The sequence below is a fragment of the Neopsephotus bourkii genome, unplaced genomic scaffold (assembly GCF_033783945.1).
Source record: "Neopsephotus bourkii isolate Nb327-2 ecotype Australia unplaced genomic scaffold, CSIRO-AGI_Nbou_v1 NB_126, whole genome shotgun sequence".
NCBI classification, from domain to species: domain Eukaryota; kingdom Metazoa; phylum Chordata; class Aves; order Psittaciformes; family Psittacidae; genus Neopsephotus; species Neopsephotus bourkii.
This window is the reverse complement of record NW_026900643.1, coordinates 1,210,055-1,226,643: the sequence shown is the minus strand read 5'-3', so window position 1 is coordinate 1,226,643 and position 16,589 is coordinate 1,210,055. Positions and strand designations below refer to the sequence as shown.

General features: G+C 38.2%; 1 protein-coding gene across 1 annotated transcript in view; it reads left to right on the top strand.

Annotated features, from left to right (window-relative positions):
* The window catches only part of DNAH3 (dynein axonemal heavy chain 3), a 68,145-nt gene that overhangs the window by 42,475 nt on the left and 9,081 nt on the right, over positions 1–16,589 (top strand). Inside the window, 17 exon segments of the mRNA XM_061367272.1 lie at positions 209–309; positions 388–493; positions 1,779–1,908; positions 2,400–2,636; positions 3,018–3,121; positions 4,255–4,549; positions 4,959–5,138; positions 6,143–6,266; positions 6,359–6,515; positions 8,090–8,233; positions 8,876–9,542; positions 9,661–9,826; positions 10,170–10,386; positions 11,331–11,513; positions 12,377–12,575; positions 13,835–14,734; positions 14,737–15,975. Of these exon segments, the coding sequence (XP_061223256.1) occupies positions 209–309; positions 388–493; positions 1,779–1,908; positions 2,400–2,636; positions 3,018–3,121; positions 4,255–4,549; positions 4,959–5,138; positions 6,143–6,266; positions 6,359–6,515; positions 8,090–8,233; positions 8,876–9,542; positions 9,661–9,826; positions 10,170–10,386; positions 11,331–11,513; positions 12,377–12,575; positions 13,835–14,734; positions 14,737–15,975 (5,149 nt within the window).

The window sequence follows — 16,589 nt, the reverse complement described above, 5'->3', positions numbered from 1 at the left end:
CATTGTTCTCTATGTCTCTGAAAGCCATTAGAGTAACACATGGAAAAGCTGAGACAAGGTTAGAAAATGTCATGTGCTGTAAGAATGCAAATGAGTACATGAGGAGTGACACTAAATTGAATGTTCAGTGATTTTGACAGGCATTGCTTTGGCTGGATGATCAGCACTGACATCACTAGATCATGTTTATGTGATGCTCTTCTTCTAGCTATGCTTAATGAGTGGTGAAATAATTCAGATGAATTCAAAAATGAGTTTAATCTTTGAGCCAGCTGACCTAGAGGAGGCATCTCCAGCAACTGTCAGCAGGTAATGTGAAAGCATTCAAACTTCAGCTGTCCCATCTTGCACATACATTCCTGTACCATAGCTGTTTGTTCTTCCCAGGTGTGGTATGATCTATATGGACCTGCAAGAGTTAGGTTGGAAGCCACTGAAGGATTCCTACATGAATATGCTGCCTCCAAACCTGCAGGAAGAACACCGAGAGCTGGTGCGAGACTTGATATTTTTTGCACAGATCTAATTAAGATTAACTTTAAGGTGATGTTCACAGTTTGCCCACTTGAAGGCAGCCATGCAGAAATCAAAACTCTTTGAAGAACCTTCATGATTTCAAGGGTCCCAGGTCTCCTAGGGCTGTTGTAAGTTATTTTGTAGTGATGAATGTCACAAGGAAAGTGCCTAAGAGCTGGAGATACTGTGAGTATTAGAAAAGCAATGTGGGAAAAACTGGAAGATTCAAAATGTTTTGAACTCATCCTTCTTCTAATACATTTGGAGTTTAGCTAAAAAAAATGTTGTTATTAGCTTGATTTTCAAAGCTTTAGTCACCTTATGAGTCTTTGGTAAATAGTCTTTCATGTACTGGATTTCTTGCATGAATGAGAACTCTGTGTTGTGTATTGTAGTGTATCTTCAGTGTAGATGCAAATAAAAGTAGGTGTTGGTGAGACTCAGATTTTAATTTAATAAAAATTAAAATTCTCTTTTTTGGGGCATTAAAATCTAGTAAAATAATCAGAACAAGAATTATCCACAATAGGATTTGAGCTGGAGGAAACTTTGATATCTGTGATTTGACAAAACACCCTTTGAGTTTTTGCAGGAAATTAGAACTAAATTATAAAGAAGTAACAAGACTAGAAGCGCTCTTCATTGAAATTTTCTTAGTTCATCAAAGCAAGATAATTACTCCTTAACCAGCAGACAGCTTTACCCTTTAAAGCATCTTCTTTCCCTGGGAAAAGGCTAGGTCATGATTCCTTTCTTGTTTTCTTGTTTGAGTTCATGGAGCAGATACCATGAGCCATGGTTGGTATCTACATGCATGCTATGGCACTCCCACCAGTACCAGCGAGTTCAGCTTTCTAGAATTTTTACTGTGGCACAGTGTCTGTGCTGGTTCCTCAGTAGAGACCTGTGCTTTTTAAGAGAAGTTTAAGCCCTTTTCTTTGATTTTGTTGGAATAATTTTCTCATTGCGTGAGCAAAGCAGTGGCCTCCCTATTCTGCTGTGCTGTCTGGGTTAGTAAGTGGGTGACAGAATTGCTGCTGAAAACTTCTCTGTGTAGAAGCAGCTTATTTTCACCGTCAGATAATGACAGTGTGACTTTGTGATCGCTTAATTACTACCTCACACAGGTCCTTTCCTTACCTTCCCTCTGCTAACTTGAAGAGTTTCTGATGCCTTATGTTTTATTGAGAGAGAACTGAGGGATAGTGGGAAATGTGGCAACTTGTGCATTATTTCAAAGCCATTTGTTTTTCTCCTGATAGGTCAATGACATGCTTATGTGGCTAGTCGATCCCTGCTTAGAGTTCATTCACTTTAATTGCAAAGCCATTGTACAGACATCTTCTATTCATCTGAGTTACAGCTTGATGAGACTCTATACTTGTCTGCTTGGTAAGTACTATAAGCCTTATTCTTTTTATTAATTTCTTTTTCCCCTGCTGTGTCCCATGCCAAGATGTAGGTTATCAGATGCAAGGATATGCCAAAGGAATTCCTTACTGTTGAGATCATACAATGCACTTGGTGATCTCACTGATCAGTGTTAATAATAGTTCTTTGCCTAGCATAAGAGCTTTCACATTTGGACACTGGTGTGATTACAAAACTGAGCATAATCTTGTGAGTCTATTTCATATATTCTACTTGCTGCTTGCTAGCATCTGAAGAACCTTTATTAGGACCCTTTGTGAATGTTTTTTTTCCTCAATTATTTTCATTTGTAAACAGTATTTTACACAGGCATTTTCACTCTGTACATTGGTGTTGTTCCACTGAGGACAATGCTTTGACTTTGTCTCAGAATACTTTTGCAAAAATGCATATTGAATTGGGATTCGTAATTATTCCTGCCATTTCACTAAAATTCAAAATATCTGTTTTAGATGAAATAAGGCAATCTGAGGAAGATGAGAAGCCAAGCATGTCTACTCAGCAAATCATGCTGTGGCTGCAGGGGCTTTTCCTTTTTGCTTTGGTTTGGACAATTGGTGGGATCATCGATGCAGACAGCAGGAAGAAATTTGATGTGTTTTACCGTGATTTGCTAATGGGAGTGAATGATGAAAACCCACGCCCTAATAGTGTGAAGATTACCAGAAACAATATCTTCCCAGAAAAAGGTGCTTCTGCATAACTGTACTTGCCTGGCCTTTTATAAAGCTGTAAGAAAACTCACAACTTTAAGGGAGAATAGAGTGCCTGGCAGATGTTAAGTCTGCAGCAGAGCCACCATCTGCCAAGACTTGGTCTGCGCAGTTGGATGTTCTTTCCTGGCTCTTTTAACCAGGAGTAGCATATGCCTCATGTTGTACTCAAATAATGTAGCTGAATCTCACCTAAAATAATTTGGTCATGATAATGGTGTGGGGGGAGTGGGTATCTTGTACACTGGAAAGCCTTTATTATCTCACAGTGTTGGATGTCTCACACTAAAATGGTTGAAGTTTATTTTTATTCTTTTAATAATTGGGTTTTCCTGTGCTCTGTTTTTCAATCAACAGGAAGTGTTTATGACTTCTATTTTCACAAGCATGGCAGTGGGCACTGGAACATGTGGACTGACTACATCACAAAAGAAGAGCAAGTTATTCCCCCAGGGGCTGAGGTTCTCACTGATATTTTTCATTATAGAAAATAATTATCTGACTAATGACACTGAGGTCCTGAGACCTCACTTGGGGTACTATGTGCAGTTCTGGTGTAATCAACATAGAAAGGACATGGAACTGTTGGAACAAGTCCAGAGGAGGGCCACAAGGATGATTAGGGGACTGGAGCACCTCCTGTATGAAGATAGGCTGAAAAAGTTGGGGCTCTTCAGCCTGGAGAAGAGAAGGCTGCATGGAGCCCTTATAGCAGCCTTCCAGTGTCTGAAGGGGGCCTATAGGGCTGCTGGGGAGGGACTCTTCATTAGGGACTGTAGTGATAGGACAAGGGGTAATGGGTTAAAACTTAAAACAGGGGAAGTTTAGATTGGATATAATGAAGAAGTTCTTTACTGTGATGGTGGTGAGGCACTGGAATAGGTTGCCCAGGGAGTTGGAACCTGATGATCTTAAGGTCCTTTCCAAGCCTAACTATTCTATGATTCTATGATTATTTAAATCAGAGAAAGCAAGGAAAGAGACTTTAGATGGAGAGCAGTATTGAGAGTCCTGGATTCCCTCCATTTCAGAGGAGGTGTACTCACATTCTGGTGACAACTGTGAACTGAAGGGTAGCAGAGCAGAGACCCGTGCACTTCTATTCTGAGATGGAATTTCAGGATAACTTAAGTGATGTTGCTCAGCTTTTCATTACATTGTAGTTGCAACTGTCTTGTCTATTACATACATGAGAGATGTAAGATTACATCTAATTCTGCTGTCTAAAATCTTTTCTTGGTAAGTGGTGGATGAAGAAGAGAAAGTTTTTCCATAGCACTGTTCCTTTCTCCTTGCACAGTACGGTATCAGAATTAAACCATACTTAACTCTGCAGTTCTCTTTCTGAGCTTCATGTAGTCAATGAACCATAACATAGATAATACTAATTGTGCTATTTACTGTATAAACACTGAACAAAAAGTGGGGCCATACTGTCTGCCAGAACCTTGTTATGGCCCAGGTTTTCAGAGAAAAGAATTTTAAAAAAGTGCATTTGCACTGCAGGCTCCCTGCAGATGCTTGCAAATATTCATGTTGATTAAGGTATTGGATGTTTGATTTCCATGTGCTATTTTGCTTTCTTGTGTCACAGGTATCAGAGCTGATCATTCCAACAATTGAAACTGCCAGACAAATGTTTTTTCTTAAAACATATGTTGAGCATAATGTTCCTTTGCTTTTTGTGGGTCCTACTGGCACTGGAAAGACAGCTATAACAAACAGTTTTCTACTACAACTCCCAAAGGAAAAATACTTGCCAAACTTCATCACCTTCTCTGCAAGGACCTCTGCTAACCAAACTCACGATATTATTATGTCCAAGCTGGACAGAAGAAGAAAAGGATTCTTTGGACCACCTTTGGGGAAAACAGCTGTAATATTTGTGGGTAAGACAGTTTTTTCAGGGTTTTCATATAATTTTAATTCTGGCTTAAGGCAAAGGTAGTGATTCACTGAGACTAGTAATTTTGGATTGCTTCAGTGCCCTTTGGCTTTTTTTTTCAGGCATCCAAAGAAGGATTAGCACTGCCCCCTGCTGAAAGGTTTGTAACTATGTTAGTGTTGCAGTGTGGCATGAAATAAAATGACTAACCACACAAAGTTAAACCATCATCCCACAGCCTAAGTATGGCTGTGAAGTATGATGTATGATTAGTTTAATGGAAAGCAAGAATAGCAAGACACAAACTTTTTCTACCTCTAGTTCAGTTATTGTTTTCTTCTTGGCTTTGAAAAATGTTTCTAACTCCAAAACATTGAGGGATTTTTTTTATTCAATGTCTGTGTTCTCCATAGATGACTTAAACATGCCTGCAAAGGAAGTGTATGGAGCCCAGCCACCTATTGAGTTTCTCAGACAATGGATTGATCATGGTTACTTTTATGACAAGAAAGATATGTCCAAGATTAGTATCGTAGATATGCTGCTGGTTTCAGCTATGGGTCCACCTGGAGGAGGCAGGAATGATATTACAGGTAAGAAACATATTAGTATGGCAAATAGTTGTCTAACTGACTGCAGTTAGGTAACAGCTGCAAATGCTAACTTTTATCTACATACAAACTGCTACGTTTATCTATTACTTGTAAACCTACAGAGATACTCTTTGGCTCGGCCATTCCAAATAGAAGTCCGTATTCTCAAGGTCAAATTGTACCTTTTGTGGATGAGTTTGATCAATACTAGAAACAATGTTTTTCATGTTTATTATGAACTGTGAATGATTAAAATAATTCTAAAATTAGAGAATCAGATACTTTCTCCATTTTCTGTTCTTTGGAAAAGAACAGAATTTCCAAATCTTCAAAAACAGATTTGCCAAATCTTCATGGCATTTCCCTTCTGAAATTGTATCTCCTGCTGCTAGGATAGGCTGCCTACATTTACTTACAAGCATGTTGCCTGCAAGTCCATGATTCCTGTCATATCACCATAAGAGAGGTTATGTTTTCTAATGAAAGTTACATCCGTATAACCCTAATGTAGCTACCACTACACCATTATAAGGCACTTCATGGTACTTTGCTTAATATAAACACTAACGCAGGTATAACTGTATGTGCTCTGAGGAGGCTTTATTAAAGTAACTGTTTTGATGTAGCTAAATTTGTTAAATTGCGTATAGACGTATACTTCTTTTTACATGAAACTCAGTAACAAGATACTCGATTTTGTAAAGTTTTACTGTGTAGTATCATAATCAACAGGGCTAATGGAAGCTGAAATTTAAATTTGGATTATAGTGAACTTGTAACAGAGATTCATGTTTTTCATATTAAAAATAGCTACTCTAAGTGAAATACAGATATGAAATATAAATCAGTTTATATTTCTTCTGCGTCACTGTTGGAATAGAAATTTGCCAAAAACAAAATCATGGAGCTGAAGCCAGATTCAGATGTTTTTTGAGTGGCAGTCAATCCTAGAAAAGTGTTTGGGCTTTCCTAAATCTTTCTGCCTGTTTTTGTATGTATTACAGGACGCTTCACACGGCACTTGAATATTGTATCTATCTGTTCTTTTGATGATGAAATATTAACCAAGATTTTTAATGCAGTTGCTGATTGGCACTTCAGCAAAGGCTTTGAGCCTGTGTTTCTGAGGTAATGTGACATATTTCCTTTAACACCTTGGAAATCTTTTATCCTGCAACTTTTCTGCAGAAGTTAAAATTGTATTTCTTTTCCTTCTTCAGGCTGGGTAAGATGATGGTTCAAGCGACAATGGTGATTTATAAAATGGCAGTTGATAATTTTCTCCCAACTCCCTCAAAATCCCACTATGTCTTTAATCTACGGGATTTTTCCAGGGTTATTAAAGGAGTGCTGCTCTGTCCACACACTCATTTGCAAGTAAGTTGTCATTTTATTATATTACTGTAAGAAAGAGCAGTGGAAAGAGTAAATTATTTGTATAATATCAGCAAGTAAACATCTCAAAATACATGAACTGTGATTTTAGTACATTTGCAAGGTTTTAAATCAGGATAGTTACCAAATACCTTGCTATGTATTTTGTCTGTCTCTGGAGGAGACAGGTGACATTTTTGTTAATATTCTTTGCATATATTATATTTGGGCCCAGAGGTCCAAATCCCATCCGTTAAGGCCTGTACATCAAGACAGGCAGTCCCTTCTCTTGAACTTGCAAACTAAATATGCAAAAGAAACAACTGTGGTGGGAAAAGACTCAGTATTTCTCTTTTAAAAATGGCAAGCTCATCACTGAGCATGACTGAATAATTGAGCCCCGAGTTTGCCTGTGTCATGGTTTAAGCCCAGACGGTAACTGAGAACCATGCAGCCACTTGCTCACTCTCCCCCTTTTCTCCCGCTGTCCAGGAGGATGGGAAGGAGACTCAAAAGAATGTAAACCCCATGGGTTGAGATAAGAACAGTCCAGTAACTAAAATATAATATAAAACTACTACTACAACTAATAATAATAATAATAATAATGGAAGTAACCAGGGTGGATAATATAAAACTAAAAAGGGAAGGGAAAAAACCCTCAATAAACACAAGTGATGCTCAGTACAATTGCTCACCACTCACTGATACCCAGCCTGACCAAAGCAGTGATCTAGCCCTTCTGGGTGACTCCCCCCCTCCTCCGTTCATATACTGGGTATGATGTGCTGTGGTATGGAATACCCCTTTGGCTAGTTTGGGTCAGGTGTCCTGTCTCTGCTTCCTCCTGGCTTCCCATGCCCCTCCTCACTGGCAGAGCCTGAGTGACTGAGAAGTCCTTGATTGGGGTAAGGATTACTGAGCAACAACTAAAACATCGGTGTGTTATCAGAATTATTCTCAGTCTAAAGCAGAAAACACAGCACTGCACCAGCTACTAAGGAAAAAAATAACTGTTACAGCTGTTACAGCTGTTACAACTGGACAGCTTGTCACAAACAACAGACGAATACTGATACACATATTTGATTTTCATCCTACCTTTTTCATCAGTTTTCACTAAAATATGAGGATAAAGGAGTTTTGGAAGTTTCATTTCTGTTGAGGGAATGTTTTTGGTGCAGAAACAGAAGAAAATGGCTACAAGCTATTCAGGGGAAATCTTAACCAGCAATAGTTTCAAGCAGAGTGTGGGTTAGAGCCTATAAGCTGTATCTTTGACAGATTTATTCCTCACTTTATGTTGGGAGGGTGGGGAGATTTGATACAGTAGAGAAAAATGCTTTGACATAAGAATCCCAGTTTGTATTGGCAGGTTGGAAAAGATGGTAACTAGGTGAGGAATCCAGTTAAGTTAGCAGATGCTGGGCCATGTGCTGTATGGCTTAGAATTGAAAGATTCCCACTGGGTTTAGTACAAGATAGAGCAGGGTCCAGATGGACATTTCTACCCTTTTGGTTTTAAACAAATCCTGTCTGATTCGTATTTACTGATTTTCCTGTATTTTCGTTTTCAGGATGGAGATAAACTGATCAGACTTTGGATTCATGAGGTCTACCGAGTTTTCTATGATCGCTTAGTTGATGATGAGGACAGGAAAGTATTCTTTCAAATGGTACAAGAGACAACAACAAACAGCTTCAAGCAGGACTTTAATAAGGTATTTATGGGTAATGTGCTGGGATGAAAACGAAACTGATGCATTTTCAGAAATGCTTAGACGTTGAGATTACATTAGTATGGGACACATTTTGAATTATTTCAATCACTGCATTTAAAAAGTATGGATGGTCTTATCTTCAGTATGGAGTATTATCATAGTCTCAGTCAAGTTAATATAAGTTACTTCATACCAGGATGATTCATAAATTCAGAAGGATTCTGTGTTGGTACAGAGGACTATCTGGAATAAAAGCCTAACACAGTGTTTATCTGTGATATCCATAATATTTGGATGAGCAGTACTACTACTACAGTAGGAGTAGTGGCTTTTCTGAAAAGCCTTTTGGGAACTTGCCCTGTATTTGACAGCAGAAATGTCTCTGTGAAGTATGCCTATGTGGAAACTTGCATGTCAATCTACAGCATATTCCCCATTTAAGTGTTTTTTGTGTGGGGGTTGTGAAGGGTTATTTTTGTTTGGTTTTGGTTTCTTTTCCCCAAACTAAGTTAATAAAAAAGAATAGCTGGAAAACAGTGTTTCCCACAGTAATACTACTATGTAGACAAGAATTATTATGACTTTAAGGAAAATAATTCTCTAATAATTTGAATTACCTGTTGATTCTTGTCTTTTCCCTAGATACTGAGCCATCTCTCACCCACTGAAAATGTCTCTGATGATAATATTCGCAGCCTGTTCTTTGGAGACTATTCAGACCCGGACACTGATGTGAAAGTGTATGATGAAATCACAGACTTAGAGCAACTGACAACCGTGATGGAATACTACCTTGAGGAATACAACAATATCAGCAAAGCACCTATGTCCTTAGTCATGTTCAAGTTTGCTATTGAACATATCTCAAGGATATGCAGAGTATTGAAACAGGATAATGGACATCTGTTGTTGGTGGGCGTTGGCGGGAGTGGTCGACAAAGTGCTACCAAGCTGGCCACCTTCATGAATTCCTTTGAACTGTTTCAAATTGAAATTACGAAGTCCTATGGAATCAGTGAATGGAAAGATGATGTTAAACGAGTGATGCTGAAAGCAGGTGTTAGTAACAAGAATGTGTCTTTTTTGTTCTCCGATAATCAGATAAAGGATGAAGCCTTTGTGGAAGATATCAACATGCTTTTAAATTCCGGTGATGTGCCTAATATCTTTGCAGCAGATGAGAAAGCTGAAATTGTTGAGAAAATGCAAGCTGCAGCAAGGATGGAGAACAGGAAAATCGAAACCACTCCCCTTGCTATGTACAATTTCTTTATTGAAAGGGTGAAGAAAAATTTGCATATTGTCTTAGGTCTGTATATAGTGAGTTATTTCTCAGAGTGTTTTTTTAATTAGGCTTAGGTTTTCCTGCTTCCTAACTGCAAACAAACTTAGGTAACGATCATGTGGGGTGTTGTTTTTTTTTCTAGCCATGAGTCCTGTTGGAGATGCATTTCGGAATCGATTACGAATGTTCCCTTCACTGATAAACTGCTGCACCATCGATTGGTTCCAAACCTGGCCTACGGATGCTTTGGAAATGGTTGCTAACAAGTTTTTAGAGGATGTTGAACTGGAAGATGATATTAGAAAAGAGTATGAGTTTATCTGTCAAGAAACATACAAAGCGAATGTTTATTCCCCTTCCTCTTGCACCCCCAACATAGTTGGTCAGGAAGCTGTCCTTATAAATGGACAAAGCAAAGCCAATTCTGTGATTTCAGTGCAAGTCAAAGAGACCTAGATAAATGTATTTGATATTTCTGAAAATCAGGCCACTCTTGAAAATGACTGTAAAATATTTCTTATAATGGGTAAAAAACTTCTAAATTCTGCCTTCACTAGCACTAATATAATTTGATAAGTTTAGCATAATTTCCTCGTAATTAACATGAAGACAGATTGTATTTTTATAGTAATGTGGAAAAACTTTCTCTAGGGTTGTGTCAATGTGCAAATATTTCCAAGAAAGTGTGAGAGAGCTCTCCATCAGCTATTATGCTACACTGCAAAGACACAACTATGTGACACCAGCTTCATACCTAGAACTGATTCTTACCTTTAAGACTCTGCTGAATAGCAAAAGGCGAGAAGTTGACATGATGAGAACTCGTTATCTTATAGGACTTGAAAAACTTGACTTTGCAGCCTTACAAGTAAGTTTCAGATGAAAACACTGAATGTGTGCCATGTGCATACTTTAGTATGGGGGTCTGTATAAGCTGGTTAAAACATAAAAGTAAACCATCAAATTCCCTCTTCACCATAGTCATGATGCGATTGATCATTTTCGATAGAAAACCAGCAGGAAAAATTAGATTACTGTTTAGTCATTTAAAAAAAAATATGGTATGTAAGTTTCGATTATAGCACTTAATAGAAAGCTAAATGAAATTGATGTCACTCAATTAAATGTTGAAGGAATAAACCTTACAAATTTTATTATTTTCCTGAAGCTTTATATGGGGAATCCATGACTCGGCATCCTAGTACCCTTTCAAAATAGAGGGGAAGTTAAAGAATGTTGTAAGACAATAATAAACATTAATTCCTGAGTAGATTCCTAACAGGAAATTGATTGGGTTCTGGGTAAATAACCCCTTTATTAAACCCATGAATTCCAGGGATTGTCCTTTCCAAGATGTAAAGGGGCTTCCAGATACTTGCTAGATGAAGGAGATTCAGTTTACAGTTATTATTGTCACTAATTCTCAGTTTCCTCCCAAGTTTCTTTTGGTATATCCGAACAGTTTTCCACCTGTACAATAAAGGATTATTTGGGGTTCCTTAAACTGAAACTGTGATGAAAAAATACAATTAATAGTTTTATTTCTCATTATTGAAATCAAGTGGATCATAAAAAAGCAAGAGCATTGCATGGATGATAAAAAAAAGAATCCTTTAAAAATATCTATTCTGTTAAATGAAACAGCTGTTAGTGAAAATAGGCTGGAGAACTATTTTAATAATTATTAAAGCAAATGTCCCCTTTTAGATTGTATGAATATAGTGTCTTCTGATCTTTCTAAGACATCAAGATGTGAAATTCATGCAATGTTTACACAGGTTTTTTTTCTTGATTTCCTGTTCTGTTCATCAGGTTGCAGAGATGCAGAAAGAACTGACTGCCCTTCAGCCTGAACTGATTAAAACTTCTGAAGAAACAGACAAAATGATGGTCCATATTGAAAAGGAAACAATTGAAGTAGATGCAAAGAAGGAACTAGTGTCAGCAGATGAAAAAGAGGCTAATGAAGCAGCAGCTGCTGCTAAAGCTATTAAGGTAGGGTACAAAGGTTCAAGCCTGGTTCCAAGTCTTTCCAAGTAAGTGGGAGTTGTGATGATGTGTTAATGGAGTGATCCAAGCTCTTAAAGTAATAAAGTTGCAAGAGATGATGAATGACATGATCCTCATACAACCAACATAAATGTTGGCTGTTTGGACTATGACTGTATCTCACAGTACTGCATAGCTTCCCTTTCTAGTTCACATTCCAAAAGCTATAGTTCTTATTTCTGTACTAACACAATCTCCTTCTCAACAGATTAAGCAATGAGATTAAACTGTTTCCAGGTGCAAAGACAATTCATTTAGAGTTAGCTGAGATAATCTGGCATAGTGCTGCATGGAACCCTATTAGGCATAACCTAAGAGATATTGCCATAGCCATTTGCCTGTAGCACAGAATTTCCTGTGGGAAGCTGCAGGACTCCTCAGCATTTTTTGTAACTCGTTGGAAATGTCAGTAATAGAGAAGCTAGATAATTATTGACATCTGACTGCATGGTTAAGAATTTAAGCTACACAGTATATGTAGATTTTACCTGATCAGCACAGGTCTAACTAAGAACAACTGTTTATAACTTGTATTTTAATTTTCCTTCTCAGAGCAGAGAGACTTTGATCTTGAAAGCTTGTATGGCTTTTTCAGCGTATGGAAGTAACTAATTTTTTTACAAACCTTCCTTCTTTAAACTGTGCAGACAAATCTTGTTTTCTCTCCAAGAAACAGTGCTGCGAACAGTCTTCTTATTAGGTACTTAGAAGCAGAGAAGGTTCTCTGAGGCTATGCTTTAGTGGGTTAATCAGTTTGCAAACCTGGTATTGTACAAGGGTCTACAGGCTTCTGCCCTATGTCTTAACAGGATGAATGTGAAGGAGACCTTGCTGAGGCCATGCCAGCTTTGGAGGCAGCGCTTTCAGCTCTTGATACTCTGAATCCTTCAGACATCTCGCTTGTAAAATCCATGCAGAATCCACCTGGTCCTGTTAAGCTCGTAATGGAGAGTATCTGTGTCATGAAGGGAGCTAAATCAGAGAGAAAGCCTGATCCAAATGGCAGTGGTAATTATGCAGTATTTGTTATCCCTGTTCTGGGAATGCTTGGGGTACTGCTGTGTTGTACTAGTGAAGTCTTTCTGGTATGAATGCAGCCATGGGCACTAAAAGTGCATTTTGCTAGCAGTGACTTAAAACTGCACTGAATAGCTAAGAACTGCTTTTGCCATTGTTAACATACTGCCCTTGCTTGACAGTGTTGTACAAGCTTTATAAATACAATCCTAGTCACTAGCACAAAGTCATCTCTTCAATTTGCTTTGACCCAGTCTTGAGATTTGCACTGTCTTGAGGAACACCGGGAGCTGGAGGTGTGCTGGGCACCATTCACCTGTATTTTCCCCTCTAATTCCTGCTACCCAACTTCATGAGTTATGCTGGGAAGCAGAATTCTAGCTATACCCCTGACATAGCCAACTATTCCAAGAAGCTCTTTCTGTATGATTTATGTTGTTATCATAGAATCCTAGAGTAGTTAGTGTTGGAAAGGACCTTAAGATCATCTAGTTCCAACCCCTCTGCCACGGGCAGGGACACCTCACACTAAACCATACCACCCAAGGCTCTGTCCAACCTGGCCTTGAACACTGCCAGGGATGGAGCATTCACAACTTCCCTGGGCAACCCATTCCAGTGCCTCACCACCCTTACAGTAAAGAGTTTCTTCCTTATGTCCAATCTAAACTTCCTCTTTAAGTTTTAACCTGTTACCCCTTGTCCTATCAGTACAGTCCCTAATGAAGAGTCCCTCCCCAAATTATCATTGGAGTGCACAGGATTTGCAAGGTAGGAGAGGAGAGAGACCTTTTTCTTTCACTTCCCTTCTACATTAGGCCCCAACAATTTATCACTTCATAACTGAAAATAAGAACTCTATAAATATCTTTCATCCAAAATTGTCTTATCTAGATGAGGAAGGAATGTTTTCACATAGTTGCTGATTTATCTAATAAACTGTGCTAAGAAAGACTTTACAGTAACATGTTTCCCTTATTTTGGTTGGTTGATTTAGAATTAATATGTAATTAATAAATATGACATAAGTTAGTGACGCTGAAGTTTCTGTCTGAAATTCTTTACGTAATGGTTTTCCAAGACTAGTTAACAGTGGTTAACTGGTGGTTGTAGTAAAATATCTCTCCAAAATCTTTGATGTTAATTGTTTGTATTATGTTTAAAGTTGTTTTGTTGTTGGGTTTGTTTGTTTTTTTTTCAGTTTGGATATGTATGTTTTAAGCCTGATTTTAGTATCATTTGCAATATAGGTAAAATGATAGAAGACTACTGGGGGCCATCTAGAAAACTTCTTAGCGATCTAAAATTCCTGGAGAGCTTAAAGACATATGACAAAGATAATATTCCTCCTGCTATAATGAAGAAAATTAGAGAGGAGTTTATTGATCATCCAGATTTTCAGCCAGCTGTAATAAAAAATGTCTCATCTGCCTGTGAAGGACTATGCAAGTGGGTACGAGCCATGGAGGTATACGACCGTGTTGCAAAAGTGGTTGCCCCAAAGCGCAAACGTTTGAAGGCTGCAGAAGAATTACTGGAGGTTCAAATGCAGAAGCTACAAATAAAACAAGCAGAACTTAAGGAGGTAGTTGATCGCCTCCAAGCTTTGAATGATGAGCTTGACAAGATGATTGAACGGAAGAAAGAATTAGAAGATAATATTGAGCACTGCTCACAAAAGATTGTGAGAGCTGAAAAGCTGATTAGTGGTCTTGGTGGAGAGAAAGAAAGGTGGACAGAAGCTGCACGATTATTAGGAATTCGGTACATAGACCTTACAGGAGATGTGTTGTTATCGTCAGGAACTGTGGCTTATTTGGGAGCCTTTACTGTTGATTACCGCCTAAAATGTCAGCAGCAATGGCAGGTCCTATGTAATGAAAAGAACATACCATGCTCCAGTGATTTTAGCTTAAGTAACACGTTAGGGGATCCAGTCAAAATCCGTGCATGGCAGATTGCTGGATTACCAGTTGATTCTTTTTCCACTGACAATGGCATAATTGTTTCTAACTCAAGAAGATGGGCTTTAATGATAGATCCTCAAAGGCAAGCTAATAAGTGGGTAAAAAACATGGAGAAAACTAATGGGCTGTCAGTTATCAAATTATCTGACACACATTATGTGAGGGTATTAGAAAATGCTATGCAGTTGGAACACCAGTCTTGCTAGAAAATGTTGGTGAAGAACTAGATGCTTTCATAGAACCCATTTTATTAAAGCTAACGTTTAAACAACAAGGAGTAGAATACATTAAATTAGGGGAAAATATAATTGAATGTTCAAGAGATTTCAGGTTTTACATAACAACCTGCTTAAGAAATCCTCATTATCTTCCTGAAGTGGCTGTGAAAGTTTGTCTAATCAACTTTGTGATTACACCTTTGGGTCTTCAGGATCAACTTCTTGGAATTGTAACTGCAGAGGAAAAACCTGAGCTAGAAGAAAAGAAAAATAAACTGATTATAGAAAGTGCAGCCAACAAGAAACAACTAAAGGAAATAGAAGATAAAATCCTGGAGATCCTTTCCACTTCAGAAGGAAATATCTTAGAAGATGAAACAGCAATTACTGTATTGTCTTCATCCAAAGTTTTATCTGAAGAAATCTCTGAAAAGCAAAAGATTTCCTCTATAACTGAGATGCAAATAGATGCTACTCGAATGGGGTATAAACCAGTTGCTGTTCATTCAGCTGTTATCTTCTTCTGCATCTCTGATCTGGCAAACATTGAACCTATGTACCAATATTCGTTAATTTGGTTCATTAATGTTTATGTTCAGTCTATTGCTAAAAGCAAAAAGAGTGAAGATCTAGAAGAGAGGATTAAAAATATAACTGAGCATTTCACAGTAAGCATCTATAATAATGTGTGTCGTTCACTGTTTGAAAAGGATAAGCTATTATTCTCCTTGCTCCTGACAATAGGTATTATGAAGGGAAAAGACCAAATAGATGATGAGGTTTGGCATTTCCTACTGACAGGAGGTGTTGCTCTTGATAATCCTCACCCCAATCCAGCTCCAGAATGGCTATCTGAGAAATCATGGGCTGAGCTTGTACGTGCATCTAGTCTGACAAACCTGCATGGACTAATGGAACACGTAAGAGATAATTCCTCAAAGTGGAAACTAATCTACGACTCTGCAAGACCCCATGAAGAAGCCTTCCCAGATGCTTGGAGCGCACTGACGGGGTTAGATCACTTGGTTATTCTCAGATGTTTGAGACCAGACAAAATTATTGCAGCAGTGCAGGAGTTCATTGTGGAAAATATGGGAAGAACATTTATTGAACCACCTACTTTTGATCTTGGAAAAAGTTACAGTGATTCAAATTGCTGTGCCCCTTTGATTTTTGTATTATCACCAGGTGCTGATCCTATGGCAGGTGAGATTGTTGTTATATTCTTTTCATCTGATTAAATGCCTCTGAGTGTGACTAAACTGCTAATAGTGTATTTTGATCTTTAAAGTGTTGTTGAAGTGTAATACAGCAATGATGGAATATCAAAATTTGCATCTGCCCTTATATAAAAAGCAATAGTAAAATTGCTAGAGGGTGGAATGAATGTAGTGGTGATTAAATGTCTAGGTCTCAGAGCAGCAATTTAGGGATCTAACAGCTTGTAACATCCAGACCAGTTCATAATTTATGCTTGCAATACAATTCTTTCAGTGGGTGTTTGGGACTTGCTCCAGTCTTTGTTGCAGCCCCTCCTCCAGAAAAGTTTCTTCCCTCTCAGTCACTAATTAAAGGGTGTATGTGACCACACTTAAAACCACATCTGTTAAATGTCCTTTAGCATATAACCACCCAGATTATTTTTAAACCTGGTTTTCTGGCAACAGAATTGTCATGTGGAACCGTACCTTAAGAGTGTATTTCCAGGAGGTACTGGTTTTGATGGCAAAGCTGGAGCATTATTATTGACCAGATTTAAAGATCCAGTTTACAGCTCAACTCCCACAAGCAATTGTACCCACACAGCATTGAGGAGAGGC